General features: G+C 43.4%; 1 protein-coding gene across 1 annotated transcript; it reads right to left on the bottom strand.

The window, feature by feature from the left end:
* Positions 1–250: 250 nt before the first annotated feature.
* Positions 251–22,121, bottom strand: LOC145400983 (oxytocin receptor-like). Its single transcript, XM_080273343.1, has 4 exons — positions 21,636–22,121; positions 20,184–20,802; positions 10,686–10,798; positions 251–379 (listed from the first exon to the last, which is right to left on the bottom strand). The coding sequence occupies exons 1-4, from the start codon at positions 22,119–22,121 to the stop codon at positions 251–253; spliced, it is 1,347 nt and encodes a 448-aa protein (XP_080129469.1).
* Between the last annotated feature and the right edge of the window lie 3,931 nt (positions 22,122–26,052).

Below are 26,052 nucleotides of genomic sequence, written 5' to 3'. Positions count from 1 at the left end.
GTTTCACACGACTGTAAGCCTGAAGAGAGAGGGAGCTTGGAATCGGGCACGTCCTTTAGCGATAATGAGCCTCACTTCCACAGTCTGGCAGGGAAAAGACCCGCCTGAGTTTGAGTTAGTCCCTCAGAGGATAAATAATTGGCTCCTAGATCATGCACAGACACCATGTTCATTGGCTTATTGATCTTGGCCACTGTTCATGAAGCCACCTCTGTGTGTGTGTGTGTGTGTGTGTGTGTGTGTGAGGCGGCTAGACCATATTGGAGTGCGTGATGGGTCGTTTGCTGGGTTCGTCGGGGGTGTGTCTGGGATGCCTCGGTTCCTGGTCCCCGATGGAGTCGTTGTCACTGGAGCGACTCGTACCCAGACCCAGCACCACCTGTCGGCAAAACAAGGAAGTACTTTACAAACAAGGAACTACAAATAAGGAAGCACATTACAGACAAGGAACTACATTAAAACAAGGCACTACAAACAAGGAAGCGCATTACAAACAAGGAGGTACATTACAAACAAGGAACTACATTACAAACAAAGAACTACAAACAAGGAAGCATATTACAAACAGGGAAGTACATGACAAACAAGGAAGTACATTACAAAAAAGGAACTACAAACAAATTAAGGTAAAAACTACAGTATGTACACCAACCACCTCTTATTTACCCCCTGCTGAGGAAATAACAGAACCACGTCATTATTTACATTTCCTACGTGATTTACATTTCCTGCTTGATTTATATTTCCTGCGTGATTTACATGCTATTTCTAGATATTTTACATGTTATTTCAGCTGGGGAAACGAGAGACTACGTTATTGATTTACATTACTCGTACGTTTCTAATAAGTTTATCATCATCATCATCATCATACCACCACCACCACCACCACCACCATCATTATTATTATTATTATTATTATTATTATTATTACCACCACCACCACCACCATAATCATCATCATCATCATCATCATCATCATCATCATCATTAGCTACCTTACAATGTGGATTTCTCCGGTGTTTAATTAAATCGCCTAATGAGGGCAAAAATACAGGTAAAGACGCCATCGTACTGAAGGGGTTATTAAAGGTAAATTAATTGAGAGAGAGAGAGAGAAAGAGAGAGGAAAAAGAGGGGAGAAGGGAGAGGGAAAATGAGGAAGAGGGGAGGGAAGGGAAGAGGAAGAGGAGGGGAGGAGGGAGAAGACGGAAGGGGAAGCCAAGAGGAAGGAGAGGGAAGGAGGGAGAAGGAGAGGGAAAAAGAGGAAGAGGAGGAGGAAAGAGAGTGTATGAAACAGAGGATAGCAATACGCTGATCCAGGTACGCTGAGCGGATTACGTGGCTTAGAGAGACCAGCGAGGAAACAGGAGATTGAAGAAGAAAAGTAAGGCGGAAAAATGCGATGAAGAACAAGGAGAAATAACAGAGATTAAGGCAAAGAAAGTGGTGAAAAACAGGGAATAATAACAGGGGATGGGACAGGAAAATGATGAGAACAGGGATATATAACAGGAGATTAGACAAAGAAAATGGTGAAGAACAAGGAAAAATAACAGGGGATAGGACAGGGAAATGGTGAAGAACAGTGGAAAATAACAGGGGATAAGGCAGATAAAATGGTGAAGAACATGGAAAAATAACAGGGGATAAGGCAGAGAAAATAGTGCACAAGGAAAAATAATAGGGGATAGGGCAGGAAAATGGTGAAGAACAAAGAAAAGCAGCAGAATATTAGATAGAGAAAGTGGTGAAGAACTAAGAGAAATAACAGGATTTAAGGCAGAAAAATGATGATGAACAGTGACAAGTAAGAGAAGGGAATAGAATGAAATCATGAACAGAATCAGAATTAGAATAACACTTTCCATTAATATGTGGTAGTTATTCTGCTTAACAAATTATAATGTGATATATACAGCATCAAAGTGTGAGGACAATATTCAGTAAAGGAGAAATTGCGAAAATAAACATAAATAAGTAAATAAATAATTCTTTATATCTATACGTAATCAGTGCAAGACGTTAGTGCCAAATTACATTCAGTAAAAATGAAAGTCATCTTCTGTTAAATGATTTGCAGGTATTTTCTTGGATTAGTTGGTCAAGTTTCCATTTTTAACACTTTGCATTTTCTTCTGGCGTTGTACGAGGTGTGAACTCAGGTGTACCAGTGTATGGATTCGGGTAATTAATAACAAGTGTAGGTGTAGAGGAGCTGACAGGTGTGTGGTGTAGGGATGGGGGAGAGTTTGGGTGTAGAAGGAAGAAGAGTGTGGGCAAAGGAATTATATTTTTACTGATATCACGCAAGATGTTTTAATAGACTTTGTTGTATTATCAAACAGAAGGATAGCACTGAAAGCTTCGTCATTTATGCCTGAAATATTATGTGCCTTGCGGTAAAGAAGAGAAATTTCACCGCAATAACCACACTTCTATCCCTCTTCCCTCCCTCACGATCCAGTCATCCCCCCATCCCATCCACTCAGGTGCACTCTCATTCCTCCTCCGTGCTTCTCCTATCCCATATCAGCCCTTCAGGCAGGCTGTGTTAACGATTGAATGGTTTGTTCTGATTATGGCTTCCTTTATCGACAGGGTGGTTATCGTGTGTGTGTATGTGTGTGCGTGTGTGTGTGTGTGTGTTTGTGTATGTGTGTGTGTGTGTGTACTGACGTCTCTCTCTTGTGGGACTGAAACCTGAGCAATAATTTCTCTCTCTCTCTCTCTCTCTCTCTCTCTCTCTAAGAACTTCAAGCATAACCGGGATGAAGGTTACCAAAAATTAGAGTATCAACACACACACACACACACACACACACACACACACACACACACACACACACACACACACACACACACACACATATTGGGTGCGAATGAGAGTATCTGAAAATGATATTGGGTGTAAGTTTTGGACGAGTTACACCTCATTAGGTATCCAAGACGAGAGTGTAGATGTTAGAGAGAGAGAGAGAGAGGCAGACGCTTATCTCTCCTTCTCTCAGATTCTCTCCACATGTCGTTATTAGTCTCTCTCTCTCTCTCTCTCTCTCTCTCTCTCTCTCTCTCTCTCTCTCTCTCTCTCTCCCCTCCTCCTCCTCCACCTCCTCCTCCTCCTCCTCCTCCTCCTTCCTAATTCTCCTTTTCCCTCCATCATTTTTCACTTGTGTTAGTGTTGTGGGTGTGTTAGTGTTGTGGGTGTGTTAGTGTTGTGGGTGTGTTAGTGTTGTGGGTGTGTTAGTGTTGTGGGTGTGTTTGTGTTAGTGTTGTGGGTGTGTTAGTGTTGTGGGTGTGTTAGTGTTGTGGGTGTGTTTGTGTTAGTGTTGTAAGTGTGTTAGTGTTGTGGGTGTGTTAGTGTTGTGGGTGTGTTAGTGTTGGCAGTGTTAGTGTTGTGGGTGTGTTAGTGTTGTGGGTGTGTTAGTGTTGTGGGTGTGTTAGTGTTGTGGGTGTGTTAGTGTTGGCAGTGTGTTAGTGTTGGCAGTGTGTTAGTGTTGTGGGTGTGTTAGTGTTGTGGGTGTGTTAGTGTTGTGGGTGTGTTAGTGTTGTAAGTGTGTTAGTGTTGTGGGTGTGTTAGTGTTGTAAGTGTGTTAGTGTTGTAAGTGTGTTAGTGTTGTGGGTGTGTTAGTGTTGTGGGTGTGTTAGTGTTGTAAGTGTGTTAGTGTTGTAAGTGTGTTAGTGTTGTGGGTGTGTTAGTGTTGTGGGTGTGTTAGTGTTGTAAGTGTGTTAGTGTTGTGGGTGTGTTAGTGTTGTAAGTGTGTTAGTGTTGTAAGTGCGTTAGTGTTGTAAGTGTGTTAGTGTTGTGGGTGTGTTAGTGTTGTGGGTGTGTTAGTGTTGTGGGTGTGTTAGTGTTGTAAGTGTGTTAGTGTTGTAAGTGTGTTAGTGTTGTAAGTGTGTTAGTGTTTTGGGTGTGTTAGTGTTGTAAGTGTGTTAGTGTTGTAAGTGTGTTAGTGTTGTAAGTGTGTTAGTGTTGTAAGTGTGTTAGTGTTGTGGGTGTGTTAGTGTTGTAAGTGTGTTAGTGTTGTGGGTGTGTTAGTGTTGTAAGTGTGTTAGTGTTGTAAGTGTGTTAGTGTTGTAAGTGTGTTAGTGTTGTAAGTGTGTTAGTGTTGTGGGTGTGTTAGTGTTGTAAGTGTGTTAGTGTTGTAAGTGTGTTAGTGTTGTAAGTGTGTTAGTGTTGTAAGTGTGTTAGTGTTGTGGGTGTGTTGGTGTTGTGGGTGTGTTGGTGTTGTGGGTGTGTTAGTGTTGTGGGTGTGTTAGTGTTGTGGGTGTGTTAGTGTTGTGGGTTGTTAGTGTTGTGGGTTGTTAGTGTTGTGGGTGTGTTAGTGTTGTGGGTGTGTTAGTGTTGGCAGTGTGTTAGTGTTGTGGGTGTGTTAGTGTTGTGGGTGTGTTAGTGTTGGCAGTGTTAGTGTTGGCAGTGTGCGTCATTTTGCTCTGGAATCTCACCTTCATAATATTGTTTTATTGGGAAAGTTAGTGGACTTTCCTTCCAAAAGAATGTCCCCCCCTCACCTCACCTCAACTCACCTCACCCTCCATCACCTCACCTCACCCTCCATCACCTCACCTCACCTCACCTCACCCTCCATCACCTCACCTCACCTCACCCTCCATCACCTCACCTCACCTCACCCTCCATCACCTCACCTTACCTCACCATCACTTCACATCACCTCACCTCACCTCACCATCCATCACCCCATCTCACCTCACCTCACCTCACCATCCATCACCTCACCTCACCATCACCTCACCTCACCTCACCATCCATCACCTCACCTCACCTCACCCTCCATCACCTCACCTCACCTCACCATCCATCACCTCACCTCACCTCACCTCACCTCACCATCACCTCACCTCACCCTCCATCACCTCACCTCACCTCACCTCACCCTCCATCACCTCACCTCACCTCACCTCACCATCACCTCACATCACCTCACCTCACCTTACCATCCCTCACCTCACCTCACACTCCATCACCTCACCTCACGTCCATCACCTCACCTTACGTCCATCACCTCACCTCACCTCGCCTAACTTTCCATCAGGGCGGCGGAAAAGGGAAAAAGGTCCCATCTGAGAGGCTGTAGATCCTCATCCTTTGGTACTTTACTAGATTTGTGTGTGTGTGTGGAGGAAGGTAACTTTATGTATTTGTGTGCTCAGCATTATGAGTAAGTAGATATTGTGTATTTGTTCATGTGTGTGTGTGTGTGTGTGTGTGTGTGTGTGTGAAGGTAACTTTATATATTTGTGTGCGCAGCATATGAATAAGTAGATATTGTGTATTTGTTCGTGTGTGTGTGTGTGTGTGTGTGTGTGTGTGTGTGTGTGTGTGTGCGTGCGTGCATTTACCATAACAACAAAAAAAAAGGAAAATGAAAAAGGCAAAGAAGGAAGAAAAAAAAAATTGCTGCTTCACTTCCTCTTGAATTATCTTTGCATATGTTTTTTTTTTTTTCCCGCACGGCGTCGTCTTCCCTGCAGTCGTACCCTTAGTGGTGGAGTTAAAGGTGCAGTGTGGAGAGAGAGAGAGAGAGAGAGAGAGAGAGAGATGGCGCGTGGGGGGGAGGAAATGGAAGAGGAAGAGGAAAAGGAAGAGAGAGACAGGGGGAGGGAGAGGGAGGGGGAGAGGAAGAGACAGAGGTAGAGACAGGAATAGGAAAACGAATTTGGAGAGGGAGAGACAGGAAGAGGAAGAAGAAGGGAAGAGGAAGAGGAAAAAGAAAAGGGAAAGGAAGTGGTGAGAAGTGGTGAGTGAGAGGAGTGGTAGGCGGAGAGGTGTGGGGAGATGAGATGAGGTGAATAATGGTGATTGGAGGGGAGGGAGTTGGGGAGATGTGGGCTGGGGTAGGTGGGGAATAGAGGTGATGAGGAAGAACTGATGGAGGGAGAGGAGAGGGGGGTTAGGGAGTCGTGGGAGGGTGGATAGGGTGGGGTGGGAGTTGAGGTGGTTGGGATGGGTGGATAGGGTGGGATGGGAGTTGAGGTGGTTGGGATGGGTGGATAGGGTGGGATGGGAGTTGAGGTGGTTGGGGTGGGTGGATAGGGTGGGATGAGAGTTAAGGTGGTTTGGGTGGGTGGATAGGGTGGGATGGGAGTTGAGGTGGTTGGGATGGGTGGATGGGGTGGGATGGGAGTTAAGGTGGTTTGGGTGGGTGGATAGGGTGGGATGGGAGTTGAGGTGGTTGGGGTGGATGGATGGGGTGGGTGTGGGAGTTGAGGTGGTTGGGGTGGGGTGGGACTTGAGGTGGTTGGGGAGGGTGGGATGGGGTGGGGTGGGGGTGATTGAAGGGGTGCATTGGGTTCCTAAACACGTACAGGCCAAAAGACAGGGGTAAAGAACGAGAGGCCAGGGGGGTAGAGACGAACACAACCCATTCTTTGCCACAGACTTAAGATTTTACGTAGCTTCTTGGAGACCGTCTTGAAGGAAAGGGAGGGAAAGAGAGGAGGGGAAAGGGGAAGTATGAAGGGGAATATGGGGAGAGTGAGAGGGGGAAAAGAGGGGAAGTGCGAGAGGATGAGAGGGGAGAGGGGGGAAAGGGGAGAGTGAATGGGAATAGGGGAGGGAGTGTGTCTTGAAGCAACTGACCAAAGGAGAATTTTAGCCTACAAGGAAGTTAAGATATCGACATAGGGAAGTGAGTAGTGAATGAGTAGAAAAAGTTACAGAAAAAGTGCAAAGGAGAGAGAGAGAGAGAGAGAGAGAGAGAGAGAGAGCAACAGGCGTCTTGGTCCTTTCGAGGCTGTCTGTAACTAACCTAACTCTCCCGTGAGGCTGTGACAAGGATAACAAGACAGGACTCCCTAGGATGGTGTTGATTTTCTTTCCCCTAACCCTTTGAATCCGGCGACTTATTTTTTTTATGTCCTTGTTTACCCTCAGATTTTATAAAGATCAGGTTTTTCGAACTGGGGGGGGATGGAATAGCCCTCATTAACCCCTTCATTACCAGAGGGTTTTATTGTCATCAAAATCGTCTGTAAATTAGCCAAGAATAAGGGAAAAAAGGAAATATGTTAAGGGATGGAAGGGGATGAGAGATACAAGAAGCGACTATAGTGCGTTCATTTTAAGTTGGCTCAGATTATCGTCATTTTGCAGCTTATTTTCCATAGTCCAGTGGCAGAATGTGACAATTTCTAAGGCACTACGTCCTCTCCACACCACTTCTTCGTGACTAGCATCCTGTTCTAGCGTTCGTGTCATAGCTCGGGGTTCGAGAGAGAGAGAGAGAGAGAGAGAGAGAGAGAGAGAGAGAGAGAGATATGTACCTGAATACCCCCCATCCCCTGGTGTCTCTCTCTTATCTCCATCACGTTAAGGACAGGATGTGAAGGGAGAATTAATGCATTGAATTGGAACACAGGATTCGATATATAAGGCAGGCTTTAATATACTCATTTTTATCAGCCCCTTACCTATTTTATTATTTACTCTCTCAATATATATATTTTTTTAATCTACCTTAAGGGATATTTTTAGCAGTAGGAATATTTCAAGGATTGGCCCTGTCCTTCTGTCACTCACTAATATCTCTCTGAAACAAGGCGCGTCATTCCCGTAGACTTTAGTGATTTTAGTGAAGCCAAAAGTTCCTGCGTCTGTCTATATCCCTTTTACTCTGACTTGGCCCAGAAATTGTCTTCTCCCCATCTTGAGTTGCAAAAATAGATTAACGCTAGAATACGGATGCTAGTCACGAAGAAGTTCTGTGGAGACGATGAAGAGCCGTAATTTATTCCAGTACTGAGCTACGTGAATCAAGCTGCCAAAGGACGAAAAAATCTGGATCAAGTTAGGATGAAAATGAACTATTCTTTTGCACATGTCTGAATGAGAGTTTAATTTGCGTGGGGCCTTCATTAATATTTTTCTGCTATTACACACACACACACACACACACACACACACACACACACACACACACACACACACACACACACACACACACACACACAGGGGTCGTATTCTCATCAGTTAAGGAGGCTGCCTAACACCTTTTACGTAGCGATTTATTTTAGGATATGGCTGGATAATGCCTTTCTGTATGTTATCTTGGGAGAGTGTGGCGATATTACCATGATTTACGTAACACGAATAAGGAGAGTAAGGTGTAATTAGCGAAATAAGTCGCTTAGGAAAAGGTATTAGGGAGCTTTTTTAACTGACGCGAATACGGGTGGAGTCGTCAGATTAGAGGGTTAATTTTGAGTAGTAACCAAGGAGACTCATAGTTAGTTTTTTCCTGTGACAAAGATTCCTAACTCCTTGCAGCTCAGTTGATGGCCAGGTGTTGTTGGATTGCAGGGTTGATTTGACTAGTAACCAAGGAGACTCATTATAGTCGGTTTGTCCTCATGTGATAAAAGAATCTCAGCTTCTTCCACGTCCTACCCATGTGCTGTCAGATTGTAGGGTTGATTTGAATAGTAACCAAGGAGACTGATTTCTTCCTCACAACTAGTGTTAATAAATTTCACGCTACCACGATTTAGTACTCGAGGTGTATGTTGTCCAGTCCCCTCAGATGAAGAAAAGGAGGAGGAGGAGGAGGAGAAGAAGAAGAAGAAGAGGCAGAAGCAGAAGAAGAGGAGGAGGAGGAGGAGGGGGAGGAGAGAAGAGAAGAGAAGAAGAAGAAGGAGAAGAAGGCTGCAGTATGGCCCAGAATCGCTTTTCCGGTTACCCTCTTCAGTTCTTCCGTGAAAAAATTCGTAACGGCGAAATTACGTACGAAAACACGGACAAAACAGTTACGTCACACCATGGCGAGTCTTTGTGAGTGAGGGACGCATTTCCAATAAAGAAAAAAAATCCATGCAAACCAGATAAAAAAAAAGGGGGGGGAGGGGGAAATGGCAAAATCAGGTTCACGAACACCAATGCAACTTTGATCAGATTTGTTATTATTATTATTATTATTATTATTATTATTATTATTATTATTATTATTATTATTATTATTATTATTATTATTATTTCCTTTTTCATTAAGGTAGACCCGAGGGCAGAGACAAAAGAGGTGAAAAAAGCGTGTTCTAACGAGGACTTGCCCTACCTGTAAACACCACGACCTTGTTGCAGGTAATTAGTGAGTGGGGTGAGGGGAGGGGAGGGAGAGGGGAGAGGGGAGGGGGAAGGAGGGGGAGGGAGAGTGTGAGGCGAGGGAGAGGGGGAGAGGGGCAGTATGAACGGGTAGAACTGGGGATGGGAGTGAGAAAGGGAGGGAAAGAGAGGAGGGGAAAGGGGAAGTGTGAAGGAGAATATGGGGAGAGTGAGGAGGGGAAAAGAGGGGAAGTGAGAGAGGATGAGAGGGGAGAGGGAGCGAAAAGGGTGTGTGAATGGTTGTGGGGTGAGAGTGTGAGAAGAGGGGCAGAGGGCGTGTGAATAGGATTAGTAGAGGAGGTGTGTGTGTGTGTGTGTGTGTGTGTGTGTGTGTGTGTGTGTGTGTGTGTGTGAGAGAGAGAGAGAGAGAGAGAGAGAGAGAGAGAAGGGAAGAGGGCGTGTGAATAGCAGTATTAGAGGAGGGTGGGGGAGGGGTGTTTGAGGGTGTGAGAAGAGACGTGATGTGTGTGAAAGGGCAAATGGCTAATGAGGAAGGTAGGGACGGAAGCTAAGGTGTTTGTGACCAGGTAACTTGACAACCATCCCCTCATAAGTTTGGGTGCTTAGTTTGTTGTTGCTTTTGTTGCTGTTCATTTTCTTCGTCTTCGTCTTCGTCTTCGTCTTCATCTTCTTGTGTCTGACGATAGCGGAGATGAAGTTGAGGGGGAGAAATAGGTTTAGGTTGGGTGCGTCTAGACCGGAACTGATCTGATTTGGTCCGATTGGCTGTATAATAGTAGTAGTAGTGTTGTAGTAGTGGTAGTAGTAGTAGTATAGTAGTGGTGGTAGTAGTTGTAGTTACTAATCCCTGTAATAGTGTTGTGATCGAGGTATTGTATTGCCGTGCGTGTGTGTACTGAGTGTTTCTTCATTGTTTGTGTTGGGGTGTCTGGGAGTGGGGTGTTGTTGAAGAGAGTGTAGGTGTAATAATCTCTCTCTCTTTCTCTCTCTCTCTCTCTCTCTCTCTCTCTCTCTCTCTCTCTCTCTCTCTCTCTCTCTCTCTCTCTCTCTCTCAATGACCAAACATCCCATTCCGCACTGAGAACTATCATTGACCGATCGTTAAGTCGCTCAAGTGTGTGTGTTAGGGCGAGAACCAGACAGTGACCCGCCGTCCAGTAAGGGTAAGGCTCTTAACTCTGCGCTCTACCCCTGGCTTTATATCGCGTTCTGTACGGGTCACTGGCCTCCGTTTTTATTACCATTTTTATCACCTCTTCTATATCCACGAGAGTCAAGGTCAGGGTAGGTTAGTTTTCTTAGAGTTTGGTGGCTTGTTTGTTAGGTGAGATTAGGTCAGGTTTGCTTGGATTAAATTGAGGTGGATTAGGCTGGGTTGGGTTGGGTTGGATCAGGCGAAGCTAAGAGAGGATAGGTGAGGGTAGGCTACGTTAATTTAGCTTAGGTTGGGCTGTGTTAAGAGGGGGTTAAGTTAGGTTAAATTTGGCTAGGTTAGGATAAGATAGGGTAGATTAGGATTAGATAGGGTAGATTAGGATAAGATAGGGTAGATTAGGGTAGATAATCGCACTGAGGAGGTTTAAGATGCTGTGGTAGTTTGTGGCCTTACCCTAAGCTGGTTGAGTAAGGTGCCGCTGAAGTAGAGGTAGATCCAGGGATTGGTGCAGCTGTTGAGGGATCCCAGCAGCATGCACACCACCGCCACGGGGTTCATTGTGCGCACTGAAGAAAGACACAAGGAAAAGTAAGAAAGAAAGAAAGAGAAGAAAACAAGTATTGTCTGGTTTTTGTTAGTAAAGAATCAGAATATTGCCAAGTTTTATTAATAAGTAAAGAAAGTTAAAATATTACCAAATTTCATAAGCTCCTGAATATTACTAGGTTTTATAAGTAAACGAATAGTTGAAGCATTACTAGATATTATTAGTAAAGAAACTGTCAAAATATTACCAGATTTTATAAGTAAAGAAACAAAATATTACCAGTGTTTATAAGTAAAGGAAGTCAAAATATTACCTGGTTTTATTAGTAAAATAAGTCAGAGTATTACCAGATTGAATAAGGAAGGAAATCGCCATAATATTTCCTGATTCTTATAAGTAAAGAAATTGCCAAAAATATTACCATGTTTTATAAGTGGAAAATAATATCGTACGACCCAAAAGAAACAAAAATATTACTAGATTTTATAAGTGCAAATAAATATCCTCCTCATAGACCCAAAGAAACAGCGAAAATAATTCAGATATTGTGGATGGAAAGTAATATCCTACAACCCGAAAGTCAAAATATTGATAGATTTTTATAGTGCAAAATATTATCCTCCTTCCCACACCACAAAAAAAATAAAAATAAAATAAAAATAAAAAATAAATAAAAATAGTCAAAAATATTATCAGTTTTTATAACGACAAATTAATACCTTGCATCCAAAATATTACCCGATATTAGGAGTGCAAAATACTGTCCTCCTTATCTCTCATACTTCTCTCTCTCCTTATCTCTCATACTTCTCTCTCTCTCCTTATCTCTCATACTTCTCTCTCCTTATCTCTCATACTTCTCTCTCTCCTTATCTCTCATACTTCTCTCTCTCCTTATCTCTCATACATCTCTCTCTCCTTATCTGCCTCATACTAACAACGGCGGCGGCATTCATCGTTACCACCGCGCAAAGACAACGAGCGAAAAAGACGACCAGATTACACCAGCTAATATTCCTCTTCACCCCTCTCACTGTCGGAAGAACTCTAGTGCTTCATTCCAGACGATTTTATTCCGCTGAGAGTGGGTCATAGGGGCCCGGGTGTCGACCTAGAGCCACAGGATTCATCATATTCACGCCCCCCCCCAAAAAAAAAAAAAAAAATGCTTCTGTCTTTTAGTCCATTTTAAAGCGATGACATTTTTTTTTTTTTTTGAGACATTTTCTTTCGACTGAGGGTTTTCTGGTGGGAGGTATGGGATATATCGTGTGGGGTGAGGTATATTGAGGTATATTTGGGGTGGATGGGGCGTGGGGTGGAAGAGGGGGTGGGATGGATGGAGTGGAGCGGGCGGGATGGGCTGGGGCGGTGACCGGTGGTGAAAGTGGGTGAGGTGAGAGTCCCGTATAGTAGTAGTGGTAGTAGTAGCAGTAGCAGTAGTAATAGTGGTAATAGTAGTAATGGTAGTAGTAGCAGTAATAGTAGTAGTAGTTGTAATAATAATAATAATAATAATAATAATAATAATAACAATAACAACAACACTAACACAAGCAAAAACCATAATAAATAACTAAATAAATAAATAAACTAAATCACCTTCCTTTCTCCCCTCCCGTTCCTCCACACAAATACAATCTCGTGTGTCATGACCGCTGGAAAAGGGAAGAGAGGAGAATGGCATGTCTGGGAATAGAGGCAGGAGGGATAATAGTGTGTGTGTGTGTGTGTGTGTGTGTGTGTGTGTGTGTGCGTGTAGGTAGTGTGTGTGGGGGGGTAGGGTGTAAGTGAGGCAAAGTGTAAGTGAGCCAGTGTGTATGTGAAACAAGATAAAGGTACACACGAGTAAGATTACACACACACACACACACACACACACACACACACACACACACACACACACACGAAATAAGAGTGTCAAAATGAAGGTAATATTTCCCAGTGTAAGATATAATTTCACACACACACACACACACACACACACACACACACACACACACACACACACATCAGCCCAATTATTCTGGATTTACAAGGCGGAACTCCTTTAACGAGAACATAATACCATTTAAACCCGAAAGAAATACGAGCTCACATATTACAGGTAGGGACTCAGGTGATCCAGGTGTGTTAGGTTATGGGGATTTTTGTGGATGATATTTTTGTGTTTCTTTTATCATTTGCGTTTGTAAATATTTTGTGGATGTTTATTTTTTTTGTTTTATGCTGTTATTGACTTTTTTAGTTTTGTGTTTGTAGTGATCTTTTCGTTCTTGAGCTTGAATTGTTTCATATTTTTTACTCGACTTTCAGGCGGACAAGAAATATTCTTCGTGAATTCATGAAGTGTGCGATTATTTCCTTATTAATGTCTCATGCTTTTTTTCTATTTTTTATATATATATATATATATATATATTATATATATATTAAAGATGTAAGATCAGGCGAATTTAGTTTAGCTGAGAGTGAGTCATACGGGCCTGGTAGTGTTTATGTAGTCACCATTAATATTTTGTAGTTATGAACAAGTTAATTTTTTATATTGCAGCTACACCAGACGATAATGTCAAGCTGAGAGTGAGTCATAGGAGCCTGGGAATTAGTCAGGAGATAGTAGTAGTAGTAGTTGTTGTTGTAGTAGTAGTCGTAGTAGTAGTAGCAGTAGCAGCTAAAAAAATGTATAATAACCCCAAACGACATATAATACTGGTTTTACATTTTTTATATTTGGTTTGCATATACACAGGAAATTTTATGAAAGCAGATTTTAGTCGAGAAACCATTCACAACGCTGGATGGTAACCTTATAACCAACCCATTCGTGTTGCCTTCGTGTCGGCAAGTGGGTTTCCGGAGGGTTAGTTTCCAATCCCTTAAAATTACTAACTCACAGGCAGGCGGCCATTCCTTACGGCATTATGGCGTAAGACAGTAGATAAAATGAGAGAGAGAGAGAGAGAGAGAGAGAGAGAGAGAGAGAGAGAGAGATGAACAGATAGATAGACAGACAAATAGACTGATAGACAGACAGACGGACAGATAGACAGACAGACAGACAGATCGATAGATAGATAGGTAGATAGATAGACAGATAGATAGATAGACATGTAGAGAGATACACACAGACAGATAGATAGATAGACAGAGATAGATGGATAGATGGGTAGATAGATGGACAGATAGATAGATAAATAGATAGACAGATAGATAGATAGATAGATTTTCTTTGTATTTAGCGATCAAAATTCCACTTACAGCACGCCATTGCAATGAAAATTTTCGAGTTGTGTTGCATTGATGTGGAAATATTGGCTCTTGATATTACCCATTAAAGTTTGGCGATAGAGGCTTATATGGCCATAGTTTTTTTTTTTTTTTTTTTTTTTTTTTTTTGAACGGATTAGCTTGAAAAATTTTGAGGGGGGGGTATTGGAAAGCAGTATGTCACACTTTCTTTTCTTTTTTTTTACTTTTTTCACGAATTAGCATGAATTGTTTTTCTTTTTGGAACATGGAAAGCAATGTGTGAGCGATATATTTTGAAATTTTGAGTCGAATTAATTTGAAATGTGAATAATCAATACGCCATTTTTGAAAAAATGTAACACGGAATATTTCTAATGTATAAGATGCAGTGAAGGGGGGAAGGAGTGGAGGGGTATGTGAAAGAAGGGGGATGGGTGTAAGTTGGAGGGAGGGCAGTGGAATGGCAGGGGACAGATCGACATGGAGGCGATTTGTTTGTGGCTAACCCTTGCGGCATGAAGGTGTGTGGCCAGAGATAGATAGATAGAAAGATAGATAAATAGACAGTGAAGGTCGTGGCAGGCTGGGCACGTGGACGCCATTTCATATTCTGGTTCCTCCACAACATTGGCAAGAGGAGGAGGAGGAGGAGGAGGAAACTGACAAGAAGGAGAAGGAGAGGGAGAGAGAGAGAGAGAGAGAGAGAGAGAGAAGTGGGGAGGCAGCAGTCAAGTGGATAGAAAAGTGTTGTGCTGTGTGAAAGAACGCGAGATCCAGCCTAGAGAGGGACGAGGAACAACAGAATGATTTTGAATTTCTGAAAAAGGACATTACTAATCTGCCACAAGACCCACCGTCATAAAAATAAATAAATAAATAAGTAAATAAATAGATAAATAAAAATCCCGACTACTACCCAATCCCTAGAGTGTTGCCTTCAGTATGGACGGTGGGCATTGGCGTCGAAGTGGTGACATGGGAAGTTGGCTGGCGTCTAGGTGTCTAATGGGTCTCAGGGAACGGACTTACAAGCTTCAGGTCAAAGTAGGTCATACTGAGAAAAAAATTTTGATATAAATTAAAATGATTTTTTTTTTTTTTTTTTTTTTTTTTATTTTTTTTTTTTGAGAGGGGATTGTCGGTAAGCCTGGATGAATGGAGCTCTGGCAGTGAGGGGGAAAGAGAGAGAGAGAGAGAGATGAACTTTGCTTTCGATTGTACGAGTATGTTATTATTATTATTATTATTATTATTATTATTATTATGTATTATTATTATTATTATCATTATTATTATTTATTATTATTATGATTATTATTATTACCATCATCATCATCATTAGCCCACAACACAATGACAACACCCACAGTCAGTTCCTCTTCCTCTCTCTCAAATTGGCCTGTTAGTGTCACCCGGAACTATTCTCACGGCCTGGACGAGCGACTTAACAACCCCCTTACTCTTCACGTCCGAAAATTAAAATCCATGGCAAGTAAAAAAATAAAAACGAAGAAATTTGAAAAAAATCTGTAACGCAATCCCGTCTACCTGAATAGCGTGTTATTTTTTTCGTTTTTATTTTGTTTTTTGAGTCCCTTTGAAATGGGTGATTAAACAGGGGAGAGAGAGAGAGAGAGAGAGAGAGAGAGAGGGAGGGAGAGAGAGTGAGAGAGGCTTGTTCACTATGTCACATCACCACTTTCTGACCTACGTGCTTACCTACTTACCTGCGTGCCTACCTACCTACCTACCTACGTGCCTACGAGCTTACATTCCTACCTACATATTATTGACCGACTTCTTTGCTTACATACCTACTTACACATTCACTTACCTACCTACCTACATAGCTGGATCAGAGTTGCTATGGTTCTTTTCACATTAATCTGGCTCTTCTGTGTCGCAAAAATCCTTCCAGTATCACCATACTTTGAATAAATAACATAGAAGAGGATGTTAGCCAGTAAAATCCAAAAATAAATCGCTAAGAAAGAGGTTTTAGGGAGGTGCCTTAACTGACGAGAATATTACTTGTTTGCAAGTACCTGGGTTCGTATTCTTGTCGGTTAAGGAGGCTCCCTAACACCTTTTCATTAGCGATTTATTTAAGAATATGGCAGGTTAATATCGTTTTGTACGTTTTTTATGCAGAGTTTGGCGATGTCTGAAGGATTTATGTAACACGGACTACGACGGTAAGGTATAAAAAGCAAAATAAATCGCCCTGGAAAAGATGTTAGGGAGCTTCCTTTACCGATCCCATCAAAGACTCTGAAAAGCAAAGATAATCCACTGTGGTCCGCTTATGTCTTTAGTTCGTTTACTTTATTTTTATTTATTTATTTATTTATTTATTTATTTATATTAGCTTCCAGACGCTTTCCTTCAGCCTGGAAGTGCGTCTGGCCCTGGAGGGGTTTGGGAGGCGTGTGTCTAACCCCCCCAGAGCCACACGCGTCTCCAGAGCTGAATGAAAGAGTCTGAAGGTGGATGAGATAAGGAACACGCCTTAGTGGATGTGTTGGTCTTCTGAAAGGCCTTTAGTCTGTCTGTCTGTCTGTCTGTCTCTGTCTGTCTGTCTCTCTCTCTCTCTCTCTCTCTCTCTCTCTCTCTCTCTCTCTCTCTCTCTCAAAAAAAAAAAAAAAAAAAAAAAGTAGGTATTTTTCTTTTATAAACTGTATGTCCTCAATTTTAACGAGACCCTCTTTTTACCTCTTGGGTCAGAATAGGCCTTTTGTCGTGTATAATTTCTTTCTCCTGATATTTATGTGGAATATTTTGTGTATCGGTTGGCAGTGGAAATAGGTCGTGATGTTGGTAATGTTGTTTGATGGGAAGTAATGATGACGTGAAGTAGTATAGTAGTGATGATGTTAAATAATGGTGATGTGAGGAAATGATGATGAGGTAATAATGATGATGTGAAGTAATGGTGATGTGAGGAAATGATGACGTGAAACAATGGTGACGTGAAGTAGTGAAGTAATGATGATGTGAAGTATTGATGATGTAAAATATTGATGAGGTGAAGTAATGATGAAGTGAAATAATAATGACGTGAAGTAATGATGATGTGAAGTAATGATGACGTGAAGTAATGATGACGTGAAGTAATGATGACGTGAAGTAATGATGATGTGAAGTAATAATGACATGAAATAATAATGACGAGAAGTAATAGTGACGTGAAGTAACGATGAGTAAATAATAATGACGTGAAGTACTGATGACGTGAAGTAAGAGTGTCTGATGATGTTTGTGATGTGAATTATATTGTGTATCGTGTACTAGTAAAAATAGTTCGTGATGTTGGTAATGTTGTTTGATGTGTTTTTTTTTTCCCCTTTTCAGAGTGGCTGTGGACAGTGGCAGGCTGAGACAGGTTTGTGTGTTAGGACCCGCCAGAATGAAGGTAATGTTTGTGTCTGTCTGTGTCTGTCTGTCTATTTATATATCAATCAATCTGTCTATCTGTCTGTCTCTCTATCTATCTGTCTGTTTGTCTGTCTACCTGTTCCGCTACTCATCTCTGTCTATCTCTCTATATATTTATCTGTCTATCTACGTACAGTGTTGGAAGTATTTCTCTCTCTCTCTCTCTCTCTCTCTCTCGAACCTGGAATCACCGTAACACTAAGCTCCTTCCCGTAACACCTTCCATTTTACAGTGGAAGTGAAGAGGGGAGAACTTTTGATCCTGATAAGAGACACTGAGGGAGGGTGAGGGTGTGGGTGAGGGTGTGGATGAGGGTGTGGGTGAGGGTGAGGGTGTGGATGAGGGTGAGGGTGAGGGTGAGGGTGTGGATGAGGGTGAGGGTGAGGGTGAGCACCGGGGTTGAGCGTCTGTTGACCATTGCTCCTTTACCTTACCAGTTCAACCCAACGCAGTCAAATTGTTAAGCTCTTCACGCTGCTCGATCTCTGGCAGCCTTCCTATTCAGTATCCTAAAAATGCACTCTTAACACATGAGTCTCCCCAGGCACCACTTCTTTGGCGATTTATTTTTCCTCATTTCGCGTTCTTTTACCTTTATGTGTTAATTGTTCATAAATACACTCCCTTCGCATCTGAGTCTCCCTAAACACCACTTCTTTAGCAGTTTATTTTTCCTCATGGCTCGTTCCTAGACTTTTATGTGTTAATTATGCATACGGCGTTTCTGTTTAGAGGTTGTGGTTAATATGTAAACGATTATTACGGTGCAGCGAAAATAAATAAGAAAGATTATTTTTACGAAGGAAGAAAGAACACAAGGCTGATTACATGCAAAGTTTGTTCCTTAAAATGTAGTAGAAGTAGTAGTAGTTGTAATAGTGGTGGTGGTGGTGGTGATAACAATAATAATAATAATAATAATAATAATGATAATAATAATAATAATAATAATAATGATAATAATAATAATAATAATAATAATGATAATAATAATAATAATAATAATAATAATAATACCGGTAATAATAATGATGATGATGATAACGATGTTGCCCCTTCTGCCGCTGATAATAATAATAATAATAATAATAATAATAATAATGAGCATAAAGTGTAAAAATAAAAAAATAAGAACATTAAATTTGAGATGCCTGGGCAGAATTAAGAAGACAGTTCCAGAGTTGACCAGTTGCATACGTGAAGGAGTGAGAGTATTGACTGAGTCTTGCATTAGAGAGAGAGAGAGATGGAATAGGGGTGAGAGTATGTAGACGGGCGGGTGTTGCGTGCCCGCCGTAATGGGGGAGAAATAAAAGGGGAGTTAAGAAGAGAAGTGACCAGAATGAGAGAGAGAGAGAGAGAGAGAGAGAGAGAGAGTCAAGCAAGGTAATGGGAAAAAAACGAAGGGGGGGGGAGGGTGGTGTTTTGGCAGAGGAATGCGATATCAAGATTGCTGGTGTTTTTGTTTGTTTTCTGCTCTGCTATTACGGGAGGCGAGTGTGTGTGTGTGTGTGTGTGTGTGTGTGTGTGTGTGTGTGTGTGTGTGTGTGTGTGTGTGTGTGTGTGTGTGTACCTGTAATGTATTCCCAGCACGTGTGTGTGGCTGAGAGGAAACACCCACAGCGCTTATCAGTATGTAGCCCGCCTCTCTCGGGGAGGGGGGGGGCTGGGTTGTCTTGTAGGAAAAAGGAATAAATAGAGGTAATAGTAGTGTGTGTGTGTGTGTGTGTGTGTGTGTGTGTGTGTGTGTGAGGGGGGCTGATGCATTTGGGGTGTTTTATGCAGGCAAACACTTGAGAGCAATCCCCGCTTTTAGAGGCTTTGGGGTGCAGGAGAGGGACGCCTTCACGTGGTGGCACCGAGGCCTGTCTGTCCCTTTCATAGCTCCTGTGATTAGGATTGTAGTTTGCAGGAGAAGGGGGAATTTTAGCCTGCACTCCACCGGGTTCACAGGGGGATAAGCTTGAGGTTGCTGCTACTACTACTAGGCCTACTACTACTACTACTACTACTACTACGACTACGACTACTACTACTACTACGGTGAAATTTTACTGAGGCCGACGCTACACGATCTTGTTCATGCGAGATCAATCCTAACGGTGAATGGATAAGGAAGGATTGGGTGTAATGGAGGTAAGGAAGGATTGGGTGTAATGGAGGTAAGGAAGGATTGGGTGTAATGGAGGGAAGGAAGGATTGGGTGTAATGGAGGGAAGGAAGGATTGGGTGTAATGGAGGGAAGGAAGGATTGGGTGTAATGGAGGGAAGGAAGGATTGGGTGTAATGGAGGTAAGGAAGGATTGGGTGTAATGGAGGTAAGGAGGGATTGAGTGTAATGGAGGTAAGGAAGGATTGGGTGTAATGGAGATGAGGAAGGATTGGGTGTAATGGAGATGAGGAAGGATTGGATGTAATGGAGATGAGGAAGGATTGGGTGTAATGGAGGTAAGGAAGGATTGGGTGTAATGGAGGTAAGGAGGGATTGAGTGTAATGGAGGTAAGGAAGGATTGGGTGTAATGGAGATGAGGAAGGCTCGTGTGCTGTGGAGGTAAGGAAGGATCGTGTGCTGTGGAGGTAAGGAAGGATCGTGTGCTGTGGAGGTAAGGAAGGATTGGGTGTAATGGAGATGAGGAAGGATCGTGTGCTGTGGAGGTAAGGAAGGATCGTGTGCTGTGGAGGTAAGGAAGGATCGTGTGCTGTGGAGGTACTCACGGTCCTTCGGCTTGTTGTAGACGCTGTGCAGCTGCGCCACACAGAAGGGCGTCCAGCACACGGTGAAGGCCAGCACTACTGTGAGGGTCATGCGCACCGTCTTCAGTTTTGCCGCCGAGACTTTGGTGACGGCGGGGCAGGTGGCGGGGCTGGAGTGGCGCCGTCCCACACTGACAGGCTGCAGCTCCAGGCTTATGTGCCCGTCCTCGTCCCGCCCGCTTCTCCCGTGACCCCTTAGGCAGCCGAAGCACAGCCGGCGACCGAGCGCTGAGAGCGGCTTGGTGGTGCCCGCGCTTCGCCACACGGCCCAGCAGATGTAACTGTAGCACACCACAATGATGGCGAGCGGCAGCAGGAACACGGACACCACGAACCAGGTGACGTAGAGGCGTTCGCTGACCAGCTGGAACACCACCCAGCAGTCCTGCACGCCCGGCCCCACCTCCCGGATAGAGAACAGGACCGTCTGAGGGGCCGCCAGCACCAGCCCCATCGCCCACGCCCCGCAGATCATGAACCTGGCGGCCCTCAGTGAGCCCCGGCCGCTTCCCTGCACGGCACAGGCACGGTCCACGGCCATGAACACCAGCATGTAGGTCGACACGTACAGCACGAACACCTGTGGACGTATAAAAACTTTCCTAAACTTAAGTAGTACACAGGCTGCCCTTATTGTGATGTGTTGCAAAATATCACATCTTTGTCCTTAAAGTTAGTACAGAAAATAGTGGTAAATGTACTGGTCTGTTTTATAGGTAGGAATATAACTTTAATAGATAATACTTTCACAGTTTACTTCATGGATATAATTATTAACTGAAAAGAATATTGAAAAACTGTTATAATGTGCTCTTGGTCTGACATTTCTTATCTTTACTTTTATTTTTCTTTTACGCATATGATAGACACTTTACAGCCAAGTTAGAGTGAATAGCAATGTGACAAAGAACGAAAACCAAAATGATCAGTGGTAATAGTTATCGGTTGTTTAGACTTGTTTACCGTAAAATTGTTAGAACCTAATATATAAAGTGTGTGTGTGTGTGTGTGTGTGTGTGTGTGTGTGTGTGTGTGTGTGTGTGTGTGTGTGTGTGTGTGTCCATCTCCAAAGCACGGCCATTTTTTTTTTACCTAAGAAAACGAAATTTATCAGATATACCTCCACCCAGACCAAGTTTTCAGAAGGGTAGGATCTCCCCCACGGTTTTCTAACATTAATATAAACTTGAGAAGGATGGCTGAAGTCTGATACATAACATAGAGGTAAGAAGTAGCTACTCGTTAAATGAATAAAATCATAAGGAAGTTGCAGGTTAAAGTGATAGTAGTCGTCGCTTAGCTCTGGTCTGTGTGGCTGAGCAGACCCATCGACCTAAATTTCCACGTCACCTGCAGCCAGTAATTTAACCTGTTTCAAGTGAAGTAAATAAAAGGATAATATGTACAGTATACCTGGGCATATTTAACGAGGCGGCAGAGGATATCCGGGCCCTGGAAGCGGTACGTTATGTCCCAGATCAGCTGCGGGAAGATGTTGAGCAGCGCCACCAGAAGATCGGCCAGGCTAAGGTGCAGCATGAAGAGGTAGCAGCGTGACATAGGCCGGTAGGTGGAGTGCCGCCACACCGCGATCAGCACGAACACGTTACCGATCACCGCCACCACCAGGATCACCGCCAGCACCACCACTTCCACCACCGCCAGGGCTGAGTTGCGATAGTCGTCCACAGCATCACCATCACCTGTCCAATTTGCTCTCCGGTAATCATCGACACCGCCACTCGCCGTCCAGTTCATCCTCCGGTAATCTTCCACAGTACCTCCATCGCCTCCCACCATCCAGTTCGCTCCCCGGTAATCCTCCACAGTGCCGCCTACCATCGTCCAGTTGGCCCTGTGCTGGTCCAGACTGACTTGTGTGGCCTCGCTGGCGTTCATGGCCGTGCTGCCTTGATGTCACGCCTCCACCACCGTCTGCGGACAAAAAGGTCAAGAGGTCAAGTCATCTGTAACAGTAATTCAGTCATCATCATCATCATCATATTCTGGTCCATTCTAACCAGTGTGGCCAGGTGTCATTCCTGGCCTTGGCGGGTCACCCAATGCATGCTGAAGAGATGAAAGTCAGAGGTCAGGTCAACTTAAATAATTTTCCCCGTGCAAGAAGAAGTCTGGAAAAATGCATACGCTGTGAGGAGGAAAAATAAAGACCTGGGAGCATTTTTGTCATACTTTCCATTAGGCTTTACCAGGAAATACGAATCTTTTTTTCCCGCCTAAGGACGATGCGAGGCGGGGCTCAGAAAACAAGGAAAGACAAAGCACGATATTTTCCACGTGTGCAAAGGTAATTAATTAATCCCTTCCGCCTGAGGATGTTATTTTTTTACACCCGCGCTCGCGAATTAAGAGCGGATCTTATTTTTTCGGTGGTGAGTGTGTGTGTGTGTTTTAACGAAATGACTCAAGCTGTTTTTATCCGATCTTAATCAGACTTGGTGGATGGGTTGACGAACAGACCATGAAGGAAGCTATTGTTTTTGAAGACAGTAAGACAAAAGTTGAGGGCACAGAGCTGGGTTAGACATTGGTCCAGTAAAACCACCTCCCACACTCGTTACCTCCAAGCGATTGCATTCAGATTGGGAAAATATCTTGTACTGAAATAAAGGAAGGTTGTATATAGTCTCTCCACATCGTATAAAGAAAGCAAAATAAAGTTGTTTCCATGTAAGTAGAATAAAGTGAGAAAATACGTCATTGGAGTGAAATGGTTAAGGGAAATACAATAACAATACACCACCATTATATTATTATTATTATTATTGTTGCTATTATGATTATTGTTGTTATTATGATTATTGTTGTTATTATTATTGTAGTTCTTGTTATTGTTGTTCTCTTGAGTCGGGATGAAAGTCGGGGCACGCCACATCTATCCCAGTCCTCAAACATGCTTTCTGTGGTCCCAGTCATTAATTTTTTGCCTTTGCCTGGGGTCATACATCATCCCGCTTATTTGACCTGTCAGTGGGAGCAGGACCGTACCCCGTGCATTGTCCTTAGTGTGTTCGTAGCCGTCCTTTGAGCTGTGTGTATACCGGTGTAAATATTCAACACTGAGGCTTGAATACTGTGGCAGTGTAGACCAGAGAAGAATACAGACTGTGAATTAGTAGTTGTTGTTGTTATTGCTTAATCCAAGTCTGTGTGGCGAAGTAAACCCATCGACCACAGGTAAGGAACTGCTTTGTGGGGCCTTCCTACAGGTACAGTACAGCGCTTCGCCAGGATCGAACCAGCGTCCTTACCAATAGCGAGGTGCAGGGAAATATGAGGAGGTTTGGTTCTTGGGTGGACGCTGCAACTGCTTAGCTCCATCTAGGGTGTACAGTGCCACCTCGTGTAGGCTCCTTGTCACTGCCACTGTGAATTAGTAGAGAGAGAGAGAGAGAGAGAATATTTTTACTCAGTGTTAAGCCTAAGAACACCTTATAACTCCGGACATCCTGGTGGGAGAGAGAGAGAGAGAGAAACACCCAATATCCCGAACATGGTGGTGCTCAAGTGGCTTCCTCTCTCACGCCACGCTCATTTTCCTATCTCGCTGGGAGTCGATATCAGAGAGTTGGCCGCTCCAGCCTGAGACACATATCCGAGGCAGTCACTGTGGTTGGGGGAAGGGCGGCGTGATGCAGAGCTGATAATATGAAGGTCTTATGAGTAAAGTCCTCCGTTTGATTGGTGAGAAAGGCGAAGAGAAGGAAGACGGGAAAGGCAGAAGAGAAGGAAGACGGGAAAGGCAGAAGAGAAGGAAGGCGGTAAAGGCGGAAGAGAAGGAAGGCGGTAAAGGCGGAAGAGAAGGAAGGCGGTAAAGGCGGAAGAGAAGGAAGGCGGTAAAGGCAGAAGAGAAGGAAGGCGGTAAAGGCGGAAGACAAGGAAGGCGGTAAAGAAGGAAGAGACGGAAGGCGGTAAAGAAGGAAGAGACGGAAGGCGGGTGACACAGATATAATTATTGGAAAATGTTCATTGCAATTCTTTCGTCACTTGTTAACACCCGCGCTCCCGATTGTTAGGTGAGTGGTGTGTGTGTGTGTGTGTGTGTGGAGTAAAGAGCAAGGATGCGTAATGTGGGAGGCAAATGAGTCGCAGCTTAATCGGTTTCCCGCCTTCTGCCTCAGCCTCTCGAGTGGTGATGCCCCCTGGGACTGCGAATGTTATGCGATTAAAGACGCACCGACTGAATGCGGCCCCTACTGATTGAAAACCCAGTGTTTACTTCTTCTTTTTTTTTATAAAAGGAAGAAGGAACCAAAGGCCAGAAGCACGCAAGATTGTTCCCGCCAAGCAAAAACAAAACAAGATGTGTTCATTTCGTGTCTTGCTCACTTAATGCCGTAATTCTTTTAGAGGCAGTAATAAATAAATAGATAAATAGATAGATAAATAAATGATGATGATAATGATGACGATAATAATAATAATAATAAGATATATAAACACAATCAACTTTTCAGACCAGTATTCTCGTGGGTTGAGGAAGCTCCCTAACACCTACTCCTAAGCGATTTATTTTGTTTATTACGCCTTACTTTCCTCTTGTGTGTTACATAAATCCTTCCAGTATCGCCATCCTCTCTCTCTCTCTCTCTCTCTCTCTCTCTCTCTCTCTCTCTCTCATCGAGCTATATATATATATGTATGTGACTGTCACTCACTCGCTCGATCTGTCTATCAATCTGTCTGTCTGTCTGTCTTTCTGCCTCCTTGTATGTTTCTATATCTATGTGTCTGGTTGTACGTATGTCTGTCTATCTATCTATTTATTTGTCTATCGGTCTATTTATCTTCGTATCTATCTAACCGTCTATTACTAAAGCGTAGTGGGAAGTCCATCGAATGATTATTACACCTATCCAATCTCTCTCTCTCTCTCTCTCTCTCTCTCTCTCTCTCTCTCTCTCTCTCTCTCTCTCTCATTAAGGCTCTCCGATTTCGCCTTTTCACCGCCTTTTCATGCTTTTCATGGATGCTCCTCCTCCTCCTCCTCTTCCTCCTCCTCCTCCTCCTCCGTTTCTTTTCATCACTTGTGACCTCCATTTTAGGCTTCATTTCTCTCTCTCTCTCTCTCTCACACACACACACACACACACACACACACACACACACACACACACACACACACACACACACACACACACACACACACACCTCGTTACTCTCGCCTCAGGGCAAAAAACAAGGCTTTCCGTCAGAGAGAGAGAGAGAGAGAGTCCAGTAATCCGGTGCCGATAATGACCGATTTTGAGAGTCCGGACCGATGACTTCCCGATGACGGACCAGTTCACCTGAGACCGTAACCCACACCGATTTAAAGACACCGAGGAGGTTGCGATAGAGACCAGATCGTAGAGCTTCCGTAACGACCGATACTGGGTTGCCGATAGACCGATTTAAGAGAGTTATAGAGTAGGTTCCGATAGAGGCCGATTTTGAGAGTTTGAATTTAAAACTCGTTCTTGAAGTCCCGATAAAGACCGATTTGGGGAGTTTGCCTTTGAAGAGCGATATTTAAGTCCCGATAAAGACCGATTTTAAGAGTTTAAGGGCCGATATATAAGTTCCCATTTCAGACCGATTTAAGAGTCCTAAGGTTATTACGGAGACCATTTTAGGATTTCCGATCGATGACCTTTCCATCAAGTTCCCGATTCAGACCGATACTGACCGAAGCTTCTGCAATTGCGAGGTTGTTATGGTGACCGATTTTGATAATTCTGTTCCGACCGATTTTTAAAGACCCGATTAATGCCGATAGCGATGTGCCGATATACACCGATTTAAGGAATTTTGAAAGTTATGAGAGTCT

This window comes from Coenobita brevimanus, chromosome 54, assembly GCF_032717465.1.
Source record: "Coenobita brevimanus isolate Jiangsu-jjx chromosome 54, ASM3271746v2, whole genome shotgun sequence".
Classification (NCBI taxonomy): domain Eukaryota; kingdom Metazoa; phylum Arthropoda; class Malacostraca; order Decapoda; family Coenobitidae; genus Coenobita; species Coenobita brevimanus.
Note: the sequence above shows the minus strand (reverse complement) of the source record. Positions and strands in the feature narration are given on the sequence as shown.